At 38.6% G+C, this 22,420-nt stretch overlaps 1 protein-coding gene across 1 annotated transcript; it reads left to right on the top strand.

Annotated features, from left to right (window-relative positions):
* The first annotated feature begins 829 nt into the window (after window positions 1–829).
* Window positions 830–21,785, top strand: LOC137402476 (mucin-2-like). Its single transcript, XM_068088978.1, has 4 exons — window positions 830–905; window positions 4,704–14,536; window positions 19,714–20,033; window positions 21,692–21,785. The coding sequence occupies exons 1-4, from the start codon at window positions 830–832 to the stop codon at window positions 21,783–21,785; spliced, it is 10,323 nt and encodes a 3,440-aa protein (XP_067945079.1).
* The last annotated feature ends 635 nt before the right edge of the window (window positions 21,786–22,420 follow it).

Here is a 22,420-nt window from a genome sequence, read left to right as displayed (position 1 = left end):
AAACTTGGTTTTGTTTTGCTATACAGGTAACAAGTGTTTTCATTGATTTTATTTTAAGTTATTGAGATTATGAGCTTATTAATAAAGTAATTAAATTTACAAGCAATAAAAGTAATGATTAACTCGTTCACTACCAAACATCTAGCTTGGAGTTATACAACATACTGAGCGTGATAGTTGTGAGATTTTATCTCCCGACCGAGTTGCAAGGAGGCTGCTAGAACTTACCTTCAAATTGTCATAGTTCTAAATAAATTTGCATTGAAAAGCTGAGAAACATATCTACCAGTTGATATCTATTCTTTACAATCAAATAAAATGGGTTTTCCAGTCTCATTATTCTAAAATTAGTCAATATAAGATCCTTTAGAAACGTTTTTTTTAATTTGAAAGTTTTAGTCATTTTTTAAAAGTCAAAATTCATCAATATACTTGGTTAATGTAAGCAATAACACAATGTAGTCTGCTTCATAAAAAAACAACATGTCAGTGTTTGGTCTATCATTATCACAGATCTGTCAGTAGAATTAGATAAAACTGACACCTGTCAGAAAAGCTAAATGAAATGTTTTGTCTTTAAAAGCTTGTTTGCATAAAGTAGAGATAACAGTGGCGTCATAGTTTGTGCCAATGAGCTTCAGAACATCATGTTTTGTTTTTAAATTTGTCATTCATTACTCGTCTGATAGACTGCCGACAGGTTTTTGGATAACTGCATTTTTAAGACTGAAGACTCTCTATTAAGGTTAAAAGAAAAATAACCTTATTCTAACTTTTAGTTAGCCTATGTTCTGCACATTTATCATCATCAATTTATTTAATGTTGACAATGGCATGGAAACAGATCATTTCTCAGCTGGCTAGTTGCTTAGCCATCTGCATCATCTTCATTGGAGTATTCTCTGGTTAGTCTTACTGTTCATCTACTGTTTTTAGTCGCGTTTTATGTTGCAGTAATCTACCTTTTTTGTTGCTGCGTTTGACAGATATTTTGCAAAATGTAGTGCTTTTGTGTAATACCTGAGCACAAAAACTGTCTTTACAATCACAAACTATGATCTACCACTTTTAGCGATTAACTAATGACTGCAAAAAATAACAAAGCAAAAGCGACTATATCAAATGTTAGTTTTTGGCGTTGAGTCTGAGTATTCATATTTTCAACCAACTAAAGAACAATTTATGTTTAGTTATTAAAATTAACCAACCTAATCTAAGAATTTATGAAAAAACTGAACTATGGTTCTGTTATTATCGGCAAATCTTAAGCAGATTCTTAGGTATAACTTCAGAGCTCCTTTATCTCTATAAATTTTGTTTGACTATTTTTAGAAACTAAATTACGGGTGTGCTGGTCTACAAAAACTACAGTGAATATTAATTCTACAATGTTTGAACTTTCCTGCTCTTTAAAGCACTAACTAGTAAAAGGCAGCCTACATTTGGTTTGAGAGTTAAGTCAAATGATTCTTCATTCTTCAAAAACATTCTTCAAAAGACCTTCTTTAACACTTTCGCTGGGTGTAAGTCTCAAAAACATGCGAAATCTGCCTAATATTTTGTTAAAAATTTAGTACTTTCAGTATCCTGTGAACACACATGGCTTGAGATGATATTTACTGAGTGGTTTTACATGTGATGCTCTCTATTAATTTGTTTTACTTGATTTGTAACTTCTCACAAACTCTCGGTCATACACAGTCCAACAGCCCTTCACATTGCATCAATTTCCCATAAATGTAGTTTTGACTGCAATTGCAGAGCTCCCATTTTTGCAGGTGTATACTCGTAGAACTTGATAAATTCTGCTACTATAAGCTTCTAAAATTACTGTTACCTTGCTCAGTAGAAAGGAAGATGTAACCCAAATATTATACCAGTGGAGTATCAACGGGTAGTGTGAAATAGGGCATTTAGTGAAAGGAAAAATTGTAGAATGATGAAGGCTTGTATTTTCCAACTATTAAAAGCCTGTGTGATTACAATGCTCTGACTTTTAATCCCACATCAGTAGTAATTGGTGTATTAGAGCACTGGTGTTGCTTGTATTGAAGTTGTAATAATGAGGCTAGTTTTTATTATACACAACAACAGCACAAGTGGATAAAGAGTTATCATCACCCGAACTAATGTAATCATGACTTTTCTTTATGTACTCAAAGTGTTCAGAGTTAAAATTGCTAAAACCGTGGCAATTATTGTTGTATGATCAGTCAAATAATCCCTGTTCATTACAATATTTAAATAAATGAATAAATTATTAAAATAAATATTATGAATATATAAATAACTAAAATTAAATAAAGGTTAAATTTATAGCCCGAAGCTGAATCGTTGGCTGACTGGTTTTCAGTTTTATATTTTCGCAATAAAATGGCGGTTTCGTATTTGTTTGCTTGTAGCCAGACCCAATAATCTTTTCATATTGTGTCATTATATATGGTCCATCTTTTAATCCCTTAGTAGTGGTAACTGGTGTAGTAGAGCTAATAGCACCGGTGTTACTTGCATTAGAATTGCTCTTATGAGGCACTTTTTTCTATTCAAAACAACAGCACAAGTGGATAAAGCATTATAATCCTCTGAGTTAACGTAACCATGACTTTTCTTAAAGTACCCAAAGTGTTCAGAGTTGACACCGCTACTACCATGGAAATGATCATTGTATTGATCAGTCAAACAATCCAATTAGTCAAACGAGTTAAATTTGGGTTTCACTCAGTATAATATATTCAGATAAGCTGTTGTTGCCAGTTGTCATACTATCTTGATCAGTTATCTGTTTGCAGTTTGTTTCCTGGTACATAATCAATATACAATAATACACAGCTAATAAGATATGTTATATATACATCTAATCTATTGAGAAAACTTTTATCTAAAGAAAGTGTTTTGCAGATTCACGCTAGAACACAAAAACAAGATAATATTAAATTATCTTTTAAGTATAAATTAGAAAGCTTTTTCATAAAAACATGTCATTATGCGTGAGTATGCGATGTAATGTACATAAATAGCAAAGGATTATATAATGAGTACGAGTATTTACAAGTAAATATGTAAGTAAGTTATAGTTGATTTTTGTCCAACTTTTTTCATATAATTTATGTTGATTCACATGATTGATATGGAAACTAGGAACATGACGCATTTCATGGGTATCTACTAAGAGAGAGAGCGCAACTCCTGGTGATATATTGGGCATTGAATTCATGAATGGAAGCCTATTTTAGTTCTTATTTCTAGTTGATTGTAAATGTTTCTACCCTAATAGCTGACTCATAACTTTAGTAATTTTAAATGAGAGAGTGTGTTCATGAATAATAACCACAACATATCCGATGTCTCGTTGGTATCTTCCTTGCTACACAAGCGAAGAATTTGTTTTTTTTATGATTTTTTAAAAAACTCAACAACCCTTTAGTATTCATTACCTTAGTGCTATATTAAGGCACCAATTTCATAGATACACTGTGTAGAAGGCTATTTTAACCCTTGTGGTACCTTTTTGGATCATATTGCGGTAAGCAACATGTTTCATCCTACCAAGCCTGCTTCATTTTGCAATAAACTTTTAAAACAATAAGTAGATTTATGTGTAAATTGATATTTAACAGCTAATCATTGGATTACATAATGAATTATGATAGCATCACCGGTACTACTATTTTGAGACTCAAATAAAAATATAAGACAAAGATGAAACGATTTTAAATAAAATCAACAATCAGGACACCGCTGACTGAGGAGATAATGCAAATATTTTTAGTTAAAACCTTAACCTTTGTTTTTGCATATATATTAAAATTTTTTTTATTTGTTTCAATTATATATTTTTAGCATTTGATAGATTATTATTATCAAACTCATAGCTTTGCACAAATATGATCTGTCATTTCAGAGCATCATTGCTGTTATCTGAACTCAGCTTGCAATTGATCAAGGCTAATAACTCATCTCCTAATCTACTCATTTCTATTCCACACAAAAATACAGCTTTTTATGAACAAACATAGAAATAAGTGCAATGAGTTCTTCCTGAACCTTTTAGATGTAGAATTACAAGAATTTGTTTGTTAAACTGTTGCATGGCTAGTTATAGCTATTAAACTACTTTTTTATCTATTACTTGACCTACTAGGAGAGACAAAACCACTTTGCAATGAAATTTAATTTGAAAACACCTGTTTTAAAAATTGGATTGCTAATTACTACACCTTGCATCCGCTTTGCCACTCTATGGAATAAATGAATTTCTACTTATTACACCTGCCAACATTTATTGGCGCATGGGACTGCCAGTGTAGTAGAAGAAAAATATTTGCTCAGAATTTTCCAGCATTCTATATTTAGATGTATATAAAGCATGAATGTAGCTAAATTTATTGCGCAAGGAAATAGAAAAACCTCTTTTTTGAAAAAATAGAATGGTCAATGCTTTTTATGTTGGACAAAAAGAAGTTTTCTTTGCTAAAAAACATGTTATTACTTGTGAATTGCCAGCCATTCATTGAGCTGTTGAATAAAGTTCAACAATAAATGTTCGCCTTTGAATTTAAAACAAACGAGTAAAACATTGAAAGATTCAAAAATTATCTTGACAGACTTTGGCAGACCTGACAGGCCTCCAAAACTTGGAACAAGAAAAACATTGCAAAAAACTTTAAAACACCTTTTTAACATTATACCTTTTTTTGTTGCAGAAATGGCTTTGGCTAAACCAACAACTGCCCCAAGTATTGCAGCCAAATCAACCACCACTACAACCATCACTCCCACTACAATTACTGTCAAACCGACGACCTCTACTACTTTAAAACCGAACACAACTGCAGCCAAATCAACCACCACTACAACCGCCTCTCCCCCTACCACTACTGTCAAACCAACGTCAAAACTGAGCACTGCTGCAGCCAGATCAACTCACAGTACAACTGGTACTCCATCTACAACTACTGCCAAACAGACTACATTTACTGCTTCAAAACCCGGCCAACCTAGAGCTGAATCAACCACCACTACAACTGCTTCTCCCACTACAACTACTGTTGAACCGACTACCTCCACTACTTCACAACAGAGCACAACTACAGCTAAATCAACCACCACTACAACCGCTTCTCCCACTACAACTACTGTTGAACCGACTACCTCCACTACTTCAAAACCGAGTACAGCTGCAGCCAAATCAACCACCACTACAACTGTTTCTCCCACTAGAACTACTGTTGAACCAACTACCTCGACTACTTCAAAACCGAGCACAACTGCAGCCAATTCAACCACCACTACAACTGCTTCTCCCACTACAACTACTGTTGAACCGACTACCTCCACTACTTCAAAACCGAGTACAACTACAGCTAAATCAACCACCACTACAACTGCTTCTCCCACTACAACTACTGTTGAACCGACTACCTCCACTACTTCAAAACCGAGTACAACTACAGCTAAAGCAACCACCACTACAACTGCTTCTCCCACTACAACTACTGTTGAACTGACTACCTCCACTACTTCACAACAGAGCACAACTAGCGCCAATTCAACTACCACTACAACCGCTTCTCCCACTTCAACTACTGTTGAACCGACTACCTCCACTACTTCACAACAGAGCACAACTACAGCTAAATCAACCACCACTACAACCGCTTCTCCCACTACAACTACTGTTGAACCGACTACCTCCACTACTTCAAAACCGAGTACAACTACAGCTAAAGCAACCACCACTACAACTGCTTCTCCCACTACAACTACTGTTGAACCGACTACCTCCACTACTTCAAAACCGAGTACAGCTGCAGCCAAATCAACCACCACTACAACTGTTTCTCCCACTAGAACTACTGTTGAACCAACTACCTCGACTACTTCAAAGCCGAGCACAACTGCAGCCAATTCAACCACCACTACAACTGCTTCTCCCACTACAACTACTGTTGAACCGACTACCTCCACTACTTCAAAACCGAGTACAACTACAGCTAAATCAACCACCACTACAACTGCTTCTCCCACTACAACTACTGTTGAACCGACTACCTCCACTACTTCAAAACCGAGTACAACTACAGCTAAAGCAACCACCACTACAACTGCTTCTCCCACTACAACTACTGTTGAACTGACTACCTCCACTACTTCACAACAGAGCACAACTAGCGCCAATTCAACCACCACTACAACCGCTTCTCCCACTACAACTACTGTTGAACCGACTACCACTACTTCAAAACCGAGTACAACTACAGCTAAAGCAACCACCACTACAACTGCTTCTCCCACTACAACTACTGTTGAACTGACTACCACCACTACTTCACAACAGAGCACAACTAGCGCCAATTCAACCACCACTACAACTGCTTCTCCCACTACAACTACTGTTGAACCGACTACCTCCACTACTTTAAAACCGAGTACAACTGCAGCCAAATCAACCACCACTACAACTGCTTCTCCCACTACAACTACTGTTGAACCGGCTACCCCCACTACTTCAAAACCGAGTACAACTACAGCTAAGTCAACTACCGCTACAACCGCTTCTCCCACTACAACTACTGTTGAACCGGCTACCTCCACTACTTCAAAACCGAGTACAACTACAGCTAAGTCAACTACCACTACAACCGCTTCTCCCACTACAACTACTGTTGAACCGGCTACCTCCACTACTTCAAAACCGAGTACAACTACAGCTAAATCAACCACCACTACAACCGCTTCTCCCACTACAACTACTGTTGAACCGACTACCTCCACTACTTCAAAACCGAGTACAACTACAGCTAAAGCAACCACCACTACAACTGTTTCTCCCACTACAACTACTGTTGAACCGACTACCTCCACTACTTTACAACAGAGCACAACTAGTGCCAATTCAACCACCACTACAACTGCTTCTCCTACTACAACTACCGTTGAACCGACTACCTCCACTACTTCAAAACCGAGTACAACTACAGCTAAATCAACCACCACTACAACTGCTTCTCCCACTACAACTACTGTTGAACCGGCTACCTCCACTACTTCAAAACCGAGTACAACTACAGCTAAATCAACCACCACTACAACCGCTTCTCCCACTACAACTACTGTTGAACCGACTACCTCCACTACTTCAAAACCGAGTACAACTACAGCTAAAGCAACCACCACTACAACTGCTTCTCCCACTACAACTACTGTTGAACCGACTACCTCCACTACTTCACAACAGAGCACAACTAGCGCCAATTCAACCACCACTACAACCGCTTCTCCCACTACAACTACTGTTGAATCGGCTACCTCCACTACTTCAAAACTGAGTACAGCTGCAGCCAAATCAACCACCACTACAACTGCTTCTCCCACTACAACTACTGTTGAACCGACTACCTCGACTACTTCAAAACCGAGCACAACTAGCGCCAAATCAACCACCACTACAACTGCTTCTCCCACTACAACTACTGTTGAACCGACTACCTCCACTACTTCACAACAGTGCACAACTAGCGCCAATTCAACCACCACTACAACCGCTTCTCCCACTACAACTACTGTTGAATCGGCTACCTCCACTACTTCAAAACCGAGTACAGCTGCAGCCAAATCAACCACCACTACAACTGCTTCTCCCACTACAACTACTGTTGAACCGACTACCTCCACTACTTCAAAACCGAGTACAACTACAGCTAAATCAACAACCACTACAACCGCTTCTCCCACTACAACTACTGTTGAACCGACTACCTCCATTACTTCACAACTGAGTACAACTACAGCTAAATCATTCACCACTACAACTGCTTCTCACACTACAACTACTGTTGAACCAACTACCTCGACTACTTCAAAACCGAGCACAAGTAGCGCCAAATCAACCACCACTACAACTGCTTCTCCCACTACAACTACTGTTGAACCGACTACCTCCACTAATTCAAAACCGAGTACAATTACAGCTAAATCAACAACCACTACAACCGCTTCTCCCACTACAACTACTGTTGAACCGACTACCTCCATTACTTCACAACCGAGTACAACTACAGCTAAATCAACCACCACTACAACTGCTTCTCCCACTACAACTACTGTTGAACCGGCTACCTCCACTACTTCAAAACCGAGTACAACTGCAGCCAAATCAACCACCACTACAACTGCTTCTCCCACTACAACTACTGTTGAACCGACTACCTCCACTACTTCACAACAGAGCACAACTACAGCCAAATCAACCACCACTACAACTGCTTCTCCCACTACAACTACTGTTGAACCGACTACCTCCACTACTTCACAACAGAGCACAACTACAGCCAAATCAACCACCACTACAACCGCTTCTCCCACTACAACTACTGTTGAACCAACTACCTCGACTACTTCAAAACCGAGCACAACTGCAGCCAAATCAACCACCACTACAACCATCACTCCCACTAAAATTACTGTCAAACCGACGACATCTACTACTTTAAAACCGAGCACAACTGTAGCCAAATCAACCACCATTGCAACCGCCTCTCCCCCTACCACTACTGTCAAACCAACGTCAAAACTGAGCACAGCTGCAGCCAGATCAACTAACAGTACAACTGGTACTCCATCTACAACTACTGCCAAACAGACTACATTTACTGCTTCAAAACCCGGCCAACCTAGAGCTGAATCAACCACCACTACAACTGCTTCTCCCACTACAACTACTGTTGAACCGACTACCTCCACTACTTCACAACAGAGCACAACTACAGCTAAATCAACCACCACTACAACCGCTTCTCCCACTACAACTACTGTTGAACCGACTACCTCCACTACTTCAAAACCGAGTACAGCTGCAGCCAAATCAACCACCACTACAACTGTTTCTCCCACTAGAACTACTGTTGAACCAACTACCTCGACTACTTCAAAACCGAGCACAACTGCAGCCAATTCAACCACCACTACAACTGCTTCTCCCACTACAACTACTGTTGAACCGACTACCTCCACTACTTCAAAACCGAGTACAACTACAGCTAAATCAACCACCACTACAACTGCTTCTCCCACTACAACTACTGTTGAACCGACTACCTCCACTACTTCAAAACCGAGTACAACTACAGCTAAAGCAACCACCACTACAACTGCTTCTCCCACTACAACTACTGTTGAACTGACTACCTCCACTACTTCACAACAGAGCACAACTAGCGCCAATTCAACTACCACTACAACCGCTTCTCCCACTTCAACTACTGTTGAACCGACTACCTCCACTACTTCACAACAGAGCACAACTACAGCTAAATCAACCACCACTACAACCGCTTCTCCCACTACAACTACTGTTGAACCGACTACCTCCACTACTTCAAAACCGAGTACAACTACAGCTAAAGCAACCACCACTACAACTGCTTCTCCCACTACAACTACTGTTGAACCGACTACCTCCACTACTTCAAAACCGAGTACAGCTGCAGCCAAATCAACCACCACTACAACTGTTTCTCCCACTAGAACTACTGTTGAACCAACTACCTCGACTACTTCAAAGCCGAGCACAACTGCAGCCAATTCAACCACCACTACAACTGCTTCTCCCACTACAACTACTGTTGAACCGACTACCTCCACTACTTCAAAACCGAGTACAACTACAGCTAAATCAACCACCACTACAACTGCTTCTCCCACTACAACTACTGTTGAACCGACTACCTCCACTACTTCAAAACCGAGTACAACTACAGCTAAAGCAACCACCACTACAACTGCTTCTCCCACTACAACTACTGTTGAACTGACTACCTCCACTACTTCACAACAGAGCACAACTAGCGCCAATTCAACCACCACTACAACCGCTTCTCCCACTACAACTACTGTTGAACCGACTACCACTACTTCAAAACCGAGTACAACTACAGCTAAAGCAACCACCACTACAACTGCTTCTCCCACTACAACTACTGTTGAACTGACTACCACCACTACTTCACAACAGAGCACAACTAGCGCCAATTCAACCACCACTACAACTGCTTCTCCCACTACAACTACTGTTGAACCGACTACCTCCACTACTTTAAAACCGAGTACAACTGCAGCCAAATCAACCACCACTACAACTGCTTCTCCCACTACAACTACTGTTGAACCGGCTACCCCCACTACTTCAAAACCGAGTACAACTACAGCTAAGTCAACTACCACTACAACCGCTTCTCCCACTACAACTACTGTTGAACCGGCTACCTCCACTACTTCAAAACCGAGTACAACTACAGCTAAGTCAACTACCACTACAACCGCTTCTCCCACTACAACTACTGTTGAACCGGCTACCTCCACTACTTCAAAACCGAGTACAACTACAGCTAAATCAACCACCACTACAACCGCTTCTCCCACTACAACTACTGTTGAACCGACTACCTCCACTACTTCAAAACCGAGTACAACTACAGCTAAAGCAACCACCACTACAACTGTTTCTCCCACTACAACTACTGTTGAACCGACTACCTCCACTACTTTACAACAGAGCACAACTAGTGCCAATTCAACCACCACTACAACTGCTTCTCCTACTACAACTACCGTTGAACCGACTACCTCCACTACTTCAAAACCGAGTACAACTACAGCTAAATCAACCACCACTACAACTGCTTCTCCCACTACAACTACTGTTGAACCGGCTACCTCCACTACTTCAAAACCGAGTACAACTACAGCTAAATCAACCACCACTACAACCGCTTCTCCCACTACAACTACTGTTGAACCGACTACCTCCACTACTTCAAAACCGAGTACAACTACAGCTAAAGCAACCACCACTACAACTGCTTCTCCCACTACAACTACTGTTGAACCGACTACCTCCACTACTTCACAACAGAGCACAACTAGCGCCAATTCAACCACCACTACAACCGCTTCTCCCACTACAACTACTGTTGAATCGGCTACCTCCACTACTTCAAAACTGAGTACAGCTGCAGCCAAATCAACCACCACTACAACTGCTTCTCCCACTACAACTACTGTTGAACCGACTACCTCGACTACTTCAAAACCGAGCACAACTAGCGCCAAATCAACCACCACTACAACTGCTTCTCCCACTACAACTACTGTTGAACCGACTACCTCCACTACTTCACAACAGTGCACAACTAGCGCCAATTCAACCACCACTACAACCGCTTCTCCCACTACAACTACTGTTGAATCGGCTACCTCCACTACTTCAAAACCGAGTACAGCTGCAGCCAAATCAACCACCACTACAACTGCTTCTCCCACTACAACTACTGTTGAACCGACTACCTCCACTACTTCAAAACCGAGTACAACTACAGCTAAATCAACAACCACTACAACCGCTTCTCCCACTACAACTACTGTTGAACCGACTACCTCCATTACTTCACAACTGAGTACAACTACAGCTAAATCATTCACCACTACAACTGCTTCTCACACTACAACTACTGTTGAACCAACTACCTCGACTACTTCAAAACCGAGCACAAGTAGCGCCAAATCAACCACCACTACAACTGCTTCTCCCACTACAACTACTGTTGAACCGACTACCTCCACTAATTCAAAACCGAGTACAATTACAGCTAAATCAACAACCACTACAACCGCTTCTCCCACTACAACTACTGTTGAACCGACTACCTCCATTACTTCACAACCGAGTACAACTACAGCTAAATCAACCACCACTACAACTGCTTCTCCCACTACAACTACTGTTGAACCGGCTACCTCCACTACTTCAAAACCGAGTACAACTGCAGCCAAATCAACCACCACTACAACTGCTTCTCCCACTACAACTACTGTTGAACCGACTACCTCCACTACTTCACAACAGAGCACAACTACAGCCAAATCAACCACCACTACAACTGCTTCTCCCACTACAACTACTGTTGAACCGACTACCTCCACTACTTCACAACAGAGCACAACTACAGCCAAATCAACCACCACTACAACCGCTTCTCCCACTACAACTACTGTTGAACCAACTACCTCGACTACTTCAAAACCGAGCACAACTGCAGCCAAATCAACCACCACTACAACCATCACTCCCACTACAATTACTGTCAAACCGACGACATCTACTACTTTAAAACCGAGCACAACTGTAGCCAAATCAACCACCATTGCAACCGCCTCTCCCCCTACCACTACTGTCAAACCAACGTCAAAACTGAGCACAGCTGCAGCCAGATCAACTAACAGTACAACTGGTACTCCATCTACAACTACTGCCAAACAGACTACATTTACTGCTTCAAAACCCGGCCAACCTAGAGCTGAATCAACCACCACTACAACCGCTACTGCTGCTACAACTATTGTTGAACTGAATAACTCTACAACTTCAGAACCAAGCACAACTACAGCCAAATTAACTACCACTACAACCGCCACTCAATCTACAACTACTGTTGAACTGACTACCTCTCCCACTTCAAAACTGAGCACAACTACCGCCAAATCAACCACCAAAACAACCGTTACTCCTACTACAACTACTGTTGAACTAACTGTCTCCACTACTACAAAACCGAGTACAACTACTGTAACAGCCAAGTCCACCACCACTACAACCACTACTCCCGCTACAACTATTGTTGAGCTTAATACCTCAACTACTTCAAAACTGAGCACAACCACAGCCAAAACGAGCGCCATTACAACTGCTGCTAACACTACCACTGCTGTTGAACTGACTGCCTCTACTATTTCAACACTGAGCACAACTACAGCCAAATCAACCACCACTACAACTGCTACTCCCACTACCATTACTGTTAAACTGACTACCTCCACTACTTCAAAACCAAACACAACTGCAGCGAAATCAGCCAACACTGCAACACCTACTCTAACTACAACTACTGACGAACCGATTACTTCTACTACTTCAAAACAGAGCACAACTGCAGGTAAATCAACCAAAATTGCAACACCTACTCTAACTACAACCGCTATTAAACCGACTACCTCTACTACTTTAAAACCGAGCACAACTGCAGCCAAATTAACCAGCACTACAACTGCCACTCCCACTACAACTTCTGTTGAACCGGCTACCACTACTACTTCAAAACTGAGCTCAACTGCAAGTAAATCAACCAACACTGCAACAACTACTCTAACTACAACCACTATTGAACCGACTACCTCTACTTTTTTAAAACCAAGCACAACTGCAGGTAAATCAACCTCCACTACATCGACTACTTCTCCTACAACTACTATTGAACCGACTACCGCTACTACTTTAAAACTGGGCACATCTGCAGCCACGTCAACCACCACTACAACTGCTACCCCAACTTCAACTAGTGTTGAACCGACTACATCCACTACTTTAAAACCGAGCACAACTGTAGCCAAGTCAATATCCACTACAGCCGCCACATCTACTACAACTACTGTTGAACCGGCTACCACTACTACTGCAAAGTCGAGCACAACTGCAGGTAAATCTACCACCAATGCAACCCCTACTCCCGCTACAACTACTGTTGAACCGACTACCTCCACTACTTTAAAACCGAGCACAACTGCAGGTAAATCCACCTCCACTACAATTGCTACTTCCACTATGACTACTGTTGAACCTGCTACCACTACTACTTCAAAACCGGGCACATCTGCAGCCACGTCAACCACCACTACAACTGCTACTCCAACTACAACTACTGTTGAGCCGGCTACCACTACTACTTCAAAACCAAGACCAACTGCAGCCACATCAACCACAACTATAACTGCCACTCCCACTACAACTAATGTTGAACTGACTACCACTATTACTTCAAAACCGAGCTTGACTGCAGGTAAATCAACCTACACTGCAACACCTACTCTAACTACAACCACTATGGAACCGACTACTTCTACTACTTTAAAACCGAGCACAACTGCAGGCAAATCAACTTCCACTACATCGGCTACTCCCACTACAACTACTGTTGAACCGACTACTACTTCAAAACCGAGCACAACTGCAGCCACGTCAACCACCACTGCAACAGCCACTCCCACTACAACTACTATTGAACCGACTACATCCACTACTTTAAAACCGAGCACAACTGTAGCCAAGTCAACATCCACTACAACCGCCACATCTACTACAACTACTGTTGAACCGGCTACCACTACTACTGCAAAGTCGAGCACAACTGCGGCCAAATCAACCACCACTACAACCCCTACTCCCACTACAACCACTGTTGAACCGGTTACCACTACTGCTTCAAAACCGAGCACAACTGCAGCCAAATCAACCACCACTACAACTACTATTCCTGCCACCACAGCATCTACCCAAATCACAATGACCGCAACCACCTCAGCTTCAACGATCCAAACTATAACTCCGGCAACGTCATCAGAAACCTTCAAATTCACAATACCTATAGGAATAGAAGAAACGGATGACAAGTCTTTAAAAATCTATGTTGATGTAGTCCTGAAATTGGTGAGTCAAGTACACATCACCAATTTATCAGTATGTTTACGCTATCTGACGATTTCTTGATTGGCCTTGGCTTCTTTTTACATTAACCAATTAGCATCCAAGCAGATGCATTAAAGATAACCTTTGCTTGACTCAATTTCCCTCGATTTTAGCTAAAACGTGTCTAAGTGGTCGACCTTTTGTTAAAAATCGCTATCATGCTATGATTTTTTGTTCAAAAATTAAAAACAGCTTTATTAAATTCTCCATAGCTCATTTTGTTCCTGAACCATTTTTTCTGTTGAAATAAATTATGAAAAGTTGCATATTACTTTGTGCTATATTATACTATAGTATTACATTTGTGTATATAGAATACTAGTTGCATGCCTGGCGTTGGCTGGATTATAAAAGTCTGTGCACCAAAAATTTTTCTTTATTTAACAAATAACAACAGTTACTATTCTAATTTTCTATTTTTATATCATGAGGAAAGTTTTTCGTGCAGTTGAGATAAATCAGGAAAAAAAATGAAGCAACTGTAAAGGTTTTCATACTTTGTCAAACAACTGTACCTTACTTTCAAACTTCATATCTTATAGGAAATGTTTTGTGCTGGTCAAATAAATTAATAAACGAAATATAACAACTATAAAAAGGTTTAAATGTGAATGTGAAAGTATTAGCAAGTAATAGCTAAATCGCTCTATTTTGCTACAATTACAATAAAAGATGTTCTGGTAATGATGCAATTAATATGAGCAAAGAAAAAAAAACAGAAATCCTGAATATATTGAATTGGTAATAACATTTTGTGCATAGAAGTGTGTGTATCAAAATTTTACTGTTCCAGCAGAAGATATCCATTTAAACTTTAAATACAACGATACTGGTACCTTTCGATACTTATACAAATGCAAAGCGAGATATTGGACTGTATTTGTATGACATAATAGAAAGAGAACGTAAAGGCTTTTCTTACTCGAGTTAATACAATGGGCTGCATTGAAAGTTTAAATTCTGGAGCACAATTTAGCAGCTGAACCTTACAAAAAACTGGAAATAGAAGTTCTCGAAAACACGCAAAAGTATCCTGTTTCATAGAGTTAATAGAGTTTGAAATATTACCACCATTTGAGGTGTGAAATTAGGAAAAGCCTTCATAGACCCGAGTTTAGATAATTGGATTACAAACCTGCCGGTGCAATCTCTGTGAGTTCAAATCCAGCAGGATGAGAGATTTCAATTCCACAATTTTTATAGCAACAGCCGGTCATACTGATGGACACACAGACAGACAACTTTTGAGATTTATATAGATTAGTATGTATGCTGAACTGGGTTTCTATTTTTGTTATAGATTTTTGCAAACTTTTTTTAAGTTTAACTTCAATATGAACTAAAAATGAAATTACACAGTGTCAGTAGACTATCAGAAAATGTCAGTATTTTGCTAACATTTGTGATTGTTTTTGTTGTTTAAAGTGCTCAAACTTTCAAGATGTTTCAAAAATAAAATCGAAATAAAACCTACCGTGTTTAAAACATTTATAATGAAATAATGCGCAAAATTATGTCACTAATTGTTATCGTTGCGATGGTTGATATTGGCTATTGCCTTCTTGATCTGGCTGTTTTAACTGCAATCAAGTTTTGTCGATTTTAATCTTGAAACATCTTGGCAGTCTGATTACCTCAAACTTCCAAAACTATTGCAAGTGATAGAATAACACTACTAATAATAATAATGATAGAAAAATATTAATAACCTCTGAGAAGATCTCTAACATTTTGTGAATGCTTGTAGTAATGAACTTTTGACATTTTGTTGGCCCAGCGCCTTGACTAGCTTCGGTGCTACTGCGCATTTAGGCCCCATCAACCCTTAACAAATAGGAACTAAGCATTCATTTATTTAGTTTAACCTAATTAATATTATAACCGTATCTTCATACTGCTTAATTTTATATTTCTACTGATTGATGTGATAAAATACACACACACATAGGCACACACACACGCACGCACGCACGCACACATTGTGCAATTCTTTTGCATGCGAAGGTGACTTTTGAAACATTAACAAAAAAGATCAACCTCATAAATGGAAGATCAGTCATCAGATTTACGTTGAATGCTATATAATGATGCTCTTTACCAATAATAACTGCCGGAGAACAACCTGACTTAGTCAAAAGTTTTGATTAAGTGAAATAACCAATCAACAATTAATAGAGAAATATCAATGCTAGAGACTGACCTTATGTTCATGATATCTAGCGTATATCGGTAATACATTATATTGGGTGTAAAATTTATCATACTTGCATTAGAGTTTTTAATCTCAGATTGTAAAACTTTAAATGCTAATCTTCACAAAAATTCAAATTTTATTTGTTGAGATGTGATGTCACATCCTACTAGGTTCCAACAAATGTGACGTTCATTTCCTTCAATTTAAACATAACATAAATCCTTGTGTATAAGCCGCACCTCTGAACCAAATAATTTTGTTTAAAGCATTGAGGTTTGGCTTACATATCTCAAAAATATATCAGTAATTTTATCACGACCTTTGGGGGAAGGTAACTTTATAAATGCGCAATCGCTAAAAATAATTTATTCAACAATAAGACAGTAGGAAAGGTCTAGAACCTTTGCTGACATCATGTGGTCATTAGTCAAGGTCACTGTCATGTGGCATATTCAGTAGCTGATTCCATTTGTCTTGTTGCTTTTATTTTATATCAAAAACAGCAACAGAATTTAGAGTGGTTGTTTTCAAAGCTATATTCACAACTTTAAATCTAAGCTAGGTGTGGTATTTTATCCTCTATTGATAATGTGGGTTACGAAATGTGCTCGCTGAATTGGTACTTGTTTATGGTGGTTTGCGGAAAGCATAATCGTTTTTCTGCAAAGGTGAGAAGACTCATTGGTCGATTGCCACCTCCTCAGCAAACATGTGTGTGTGTGTGTGTGTGCGTGCGTGTGCGTGCGTGTGTGTGCATGCACGTGTGTGCGTGCGCGTGTGTGCGCGTGTGACATCATGAAAATACATTAGACTTGTCGTATGACTCACATGGTTAGTTTACATTAAGTGTTTTAAATGAACGGAAAAATGGTGAGTGCGGCTTAAGCATTCGGTGTGAACATGCAAACCGCCAGCCAGGATGTATAGGCTTTACACCGAACAAATTTCAGTGTTTGGGGTGATACTTATATTTGGTGGCAATTTACAAACCGGTTATTGCAGTATTTCGGGTGTCTAAGGAGGTAACTTGTCGGCAATGAACTTTTTATCACGTGCTTGTTTCGCTTGTTATGTCAATGAAACGTCTCACAGTTTATTCATCTTATAACACTGTACTGTAGACAAGAAACATGCGCTCCTGTTCTTGAGGTTTTTTTCCCTAAAAAAACTGAAAAAAAATACTTGAGACTTTCTGCCTGCTACTGCCTGGTAGGATGACTTTACTTAAAGAGTATAAAATATCCAGTGACTCTCACAGAGAATGTTACACTGCTGTGGGTTTGTGTTTCAGCTTCATGACGCTCTTGCTCAAGGGAACAAAACTCATAATTTTCCAGAAGTACATTGCATCAGCTTAACTATGGAAGATTTTGAATGCACAGTTGTTTCAACACGGAAGTCTGTTTTAGCATCAAATCCTGGATTTAGATATCGACGGGATTCAGTTTCTAATAGCATACTGTCGGGCTTTTCCAAACAACTTATTGATAAGCTAAAAAAAAATTTCCAGAAAACCACCTTGACCCAGAAAAATACTACCCGACCATTTGAGAGAAACTTTAAACAGGATGTTCCTGAAATAAAATATCACCGATTCACCATACCACCACTTGTCACCAATGTATCAAAATTGGCTGATGAATCGTTGACAATAGTCCGTGTGGCCATCATCAAGTCGGTAAGCTTCTTCTAGCAGCAAGGTGTGTTAATAATACAATAAGTCAGTTCAATTAAATAAATAGTTTATATAATGAACTGTTTATATAATACATAGTTCATTATATAAACTATGATTATGTCGCAATAGTGAGTTATTGTAGTGTACCATTGCATCACAATGGTTTGTCACAGTAAGGAACTATGGTATTTTGCTGTACCATAATGTAACCATGGAATATCACAGTACTTCACCATAACATTGTCGTGGTAGTTCACAGTACTGTACCATAGCCTCACCATGGTATGTCATAGAACTGTACCATAGCACCACTATGATATGTCGCAGTATTGTATCAAAACGTCGTCATGGTATGTCATAGTGCTGTTCTATAATACTACTATGATATGTCGCAGTACTGTACCATAACATCACCATGGGATGTCACAGTACTGTACCATAGCATCACCATGGTATGTCGCAGTACTGTACCATAACATCACCATTGTATGTCAAAGTACTTTACTATACTATAACATCACCATGGTATGTCACAGTACTCTACCATAACATCACCATGGTATGTAACAGTACTGCACCCTAACATCACCATGGTATGTCACTTACTGTACTGTAAACTCACCATGGTATGTCACAGTACCGTACTATGACATCACCATGGTATGTCACAGTACTGTCCCATAACATCACCATGGTATGTCACAGTGTCGGATCATAACATCACCACGGAAAGTCATAGAAATGTATCATAACACCCCTACCGTATGTCATAGTACTTTACCATAACACCACCATGGTGTGTCACAGTACTGTACCGTTACATCAACATGGAATGCCACCGTGCTGTATCATGAAGTAGCATAGCCACGGTATGTTATCACCATTGTAATCCTGCGCTAAAATGCAATGCAGTTACATAATACATGGTTGTATGTATGGCTTTTTTTCATTAAATAAAATTTTAATGCAGTGTAGTCTCTTGAAATTGCCTTCATAAATGTAGCTTTTCTTGTGTAATATGTTTTCTCACGAACTTTCTAAAATTGTTAAACAAATTCAGATGTCACTACTTTGTTTTCTAAAATATTGTCAGTTTTAAACAAAAAATTACTAATATTCTGAGCAACTTGTTAATTAGCTATGATGGTGTTAAAATGAAATTTGTTAAAAAAACTGAATTTTATTGTTTCGACTTCTGCAAATAGAGAACTGTTTCAATTTAGTGTAGTAACTTATCATTAAATCATTGGTTCTTTTTCTTTGCAGCTAGAAGTGGCGCTCAACAACTTTTCTGAAGCCCAAAATGTAACATGCCGATCACTTAGTGACACTGAATATGAATGTAATGTCCTTTCTTCCTGGATTCCCAAAAACGATCATGGCTGGATAACACATATCGCAAAGATAGTTAGAGATGAGCTGGATCGACAGATCAATTCGACTATTTTAAACAGAGGTCACGAGTACAGAGATCGTGTCGATGGCTGGAACGCAACCCAATCCAACAGCTTGAATACTTCTCAACAACTTATTATTGACACAAAACTGCTTAACAACAATGTCAATATGAAACACACATTATCCAGGTGAGGTTCTGATGATATATGTACTGCTCAGTCTCACAAAAATATAAACAAAACAGGTTCTGTTTTGTACATGTAGAAACCTGTTGTTTATAAATCATCACGATAAGCGAAGTCAGTTCTCCAATCAATCTCATTGTTACTTTTGTTTTTATTAGCATTTCATAAAATATAACATATCTGTAATATTACATCATACTATGAAAAGATAATCTGTCTTTTGTGGTTGGGCTAAACAATTGCTCAAGCTAATAATTTTAATTGTGAAGGATGAAGATGTACAGGCAGAAAAGAATAATTCCTAAAGCAATTAAACCCATAGTATAATGCATTGAAAAAAATATAAATTACTAGTTTGTCACTTTATGCTTAAAAATTGTTTAAATTGTCTGAAAAATTTATAGACAAGATTTATCCTCAAATCAAATATCGTAAAGCTTCTGTTTGAATGCCACTCAAATAGAATGCCACTAGGGAAGCACAAGCTTCTATAAAAAGTGAAAAGCAAAGTACAGCGCCACCCTTTTATTGAGCGTCACCACTATTTAACCACTAATTTGACATACTTTAATCTTTCAGAACCCATAACAGAAAGTGACCAGTAGAAAAATATTCACAAAGTAATACGAATAGTGACTCAGTTTTATTACTAACATTTAATTGTTGCTTTGTTGTTACTACAGTGGTTGCCCTTGTTTTAGTGACAGTGTACCTGAAAAAATGAAGTGTCACAATCATCAGAAATATACTCTGATTTAAAGTCACTATGGTCTAAATCCTATCCATTGTTTTCAGAATCATTCATAATGTGGTTTACAATCTTCCCAGTAGACTTCGAAAGGTTTTGATGAGCTATGAAATATGCTTTGGCAACATTGTATGACATAATAACAGCTTTTTTATGATGAGTTCTACCTCTGAAACATTAAAAATATTTTTAAAAACTAAAACTATTTATTTCCATTGATTCCAAAATTATTTCCATTGTCTAACTCGTAAGCCGTATGATTGTTTCTTCAAAACTTTGAAAGCCACACTATCAATATAAGAACGCTATAAGGCTAATAATTTATAATCAAATTAGTTCCTTGTTTAATTCGCTCTGATACTTCGAAGTATACAAAATACGGTTTATCAAAAATTCTGAGCCTGACGGCATTAATGTTGGGCTGCTTGTTGTAAAAGGCAAAGTATAGGCGACATTAACTTTGTTTCATTTGCAAAAGGGTTAAATTTATTTTCCCAAAATTCTGACGAGCTAGTCAAAAAAACAGTGCCACCCTTTGTTTGAAAGCCTACCTCTACTTAAACGTCATTAGAGGGAAACGATAAAAAAATGAGTGGAATAGCGTTCAAATAGAGGTTTTACGGTAATTGGAAATACATGTAGATTACAGCTCTACCAGGAAGTTTCAGTACAGCAACAAAGTTATATGTTATTGTTCTATCATTTCCTTGTTGTGCTCAAAAAACATCCGAAGGCTTTATTTTTATGTTTGATTTGTTTACGGGTTAGTGTATTTTTGTACTCTAATACTCTTGTCCACTGCAGAGTGTTTCTGATCTTTATCATAAATCAGAGACGATTAGGATGATTAGATATGTTTCAAATGCTAGAAAAATTGCTTGGTCGTTTTGTAACTAACAAATTTGTGTTACAGAGCTACTACCTCTACGACCTCTACTGACTCTACAGACAGATCAACCACAACTGCAAGCGCTGTTCTTTCCAAACAGGAAGACAACAACCCATAAATTTTCAGGTTATTTTGTTTTTTTGTGAAGAAACAAAGGTAGCAGTTCTGCCATTTTGAAATTGCTTGGAGATAAGCCTACACAAAGGTTATATTATTATCTTTCAGAAAGTATTGGTACTTTTCTATCATTTACAATTTTTTTTGATGGTTGCGGGTTTTTTGATTATCAAAATGTTTCAAGATTAAAATTTGTAAAACTTGATAGTGCTGAAAACGCTCAGAAAGTTAAGACTTGTAAAAATGAGTTTGCTAGCTGCTATCATTGCAATAGCTGATATAGGCTATTGCGCTATGGTTGAAGCTTTATGGGTTGCCATTGTGTCGGTCTCTTCGCAGTTATAGATGTCAAAATTGCAAGTTCGCCTGATCTAAGAGTTTTATTTGTGATCAAATTTGTCGATTTGAACCTTGAAACATTTGGGCGGTCAGATCACCTCAAACATCAAAAACAATCACAAATGATAAAAAATTATTAGTACTTTTTGGTAAAATATCTGAAAAAACTTTATGCATGTTTATCTTCAACTAAACCTGATTTATTTTTATTTATACCTAGGAAATATTATATATATATATATATCTATATTTCTCAAGGTTGGTGTGTAGATGTGTCTGTCATTAGGTATGTCCGGC

This window comes from Watersipora subatra, chromosome 8 (assembly GCF_963576615.1).
Source record: "Watersipora subatra chromosome 8, tzWatSuba1.1, whole genome shotgun sequence".
In the NCBI taxonomy this organism is placed as follows: Eukaryota; Metazoa; Bryozoa; class Gymnolaemata; order Cheilostomatida; family Watersiporidae; genus Watersipora; species Watersipora subatra.
This window is presented reverse-complemented; position numbering and strand designations above follow the sequence as displayed.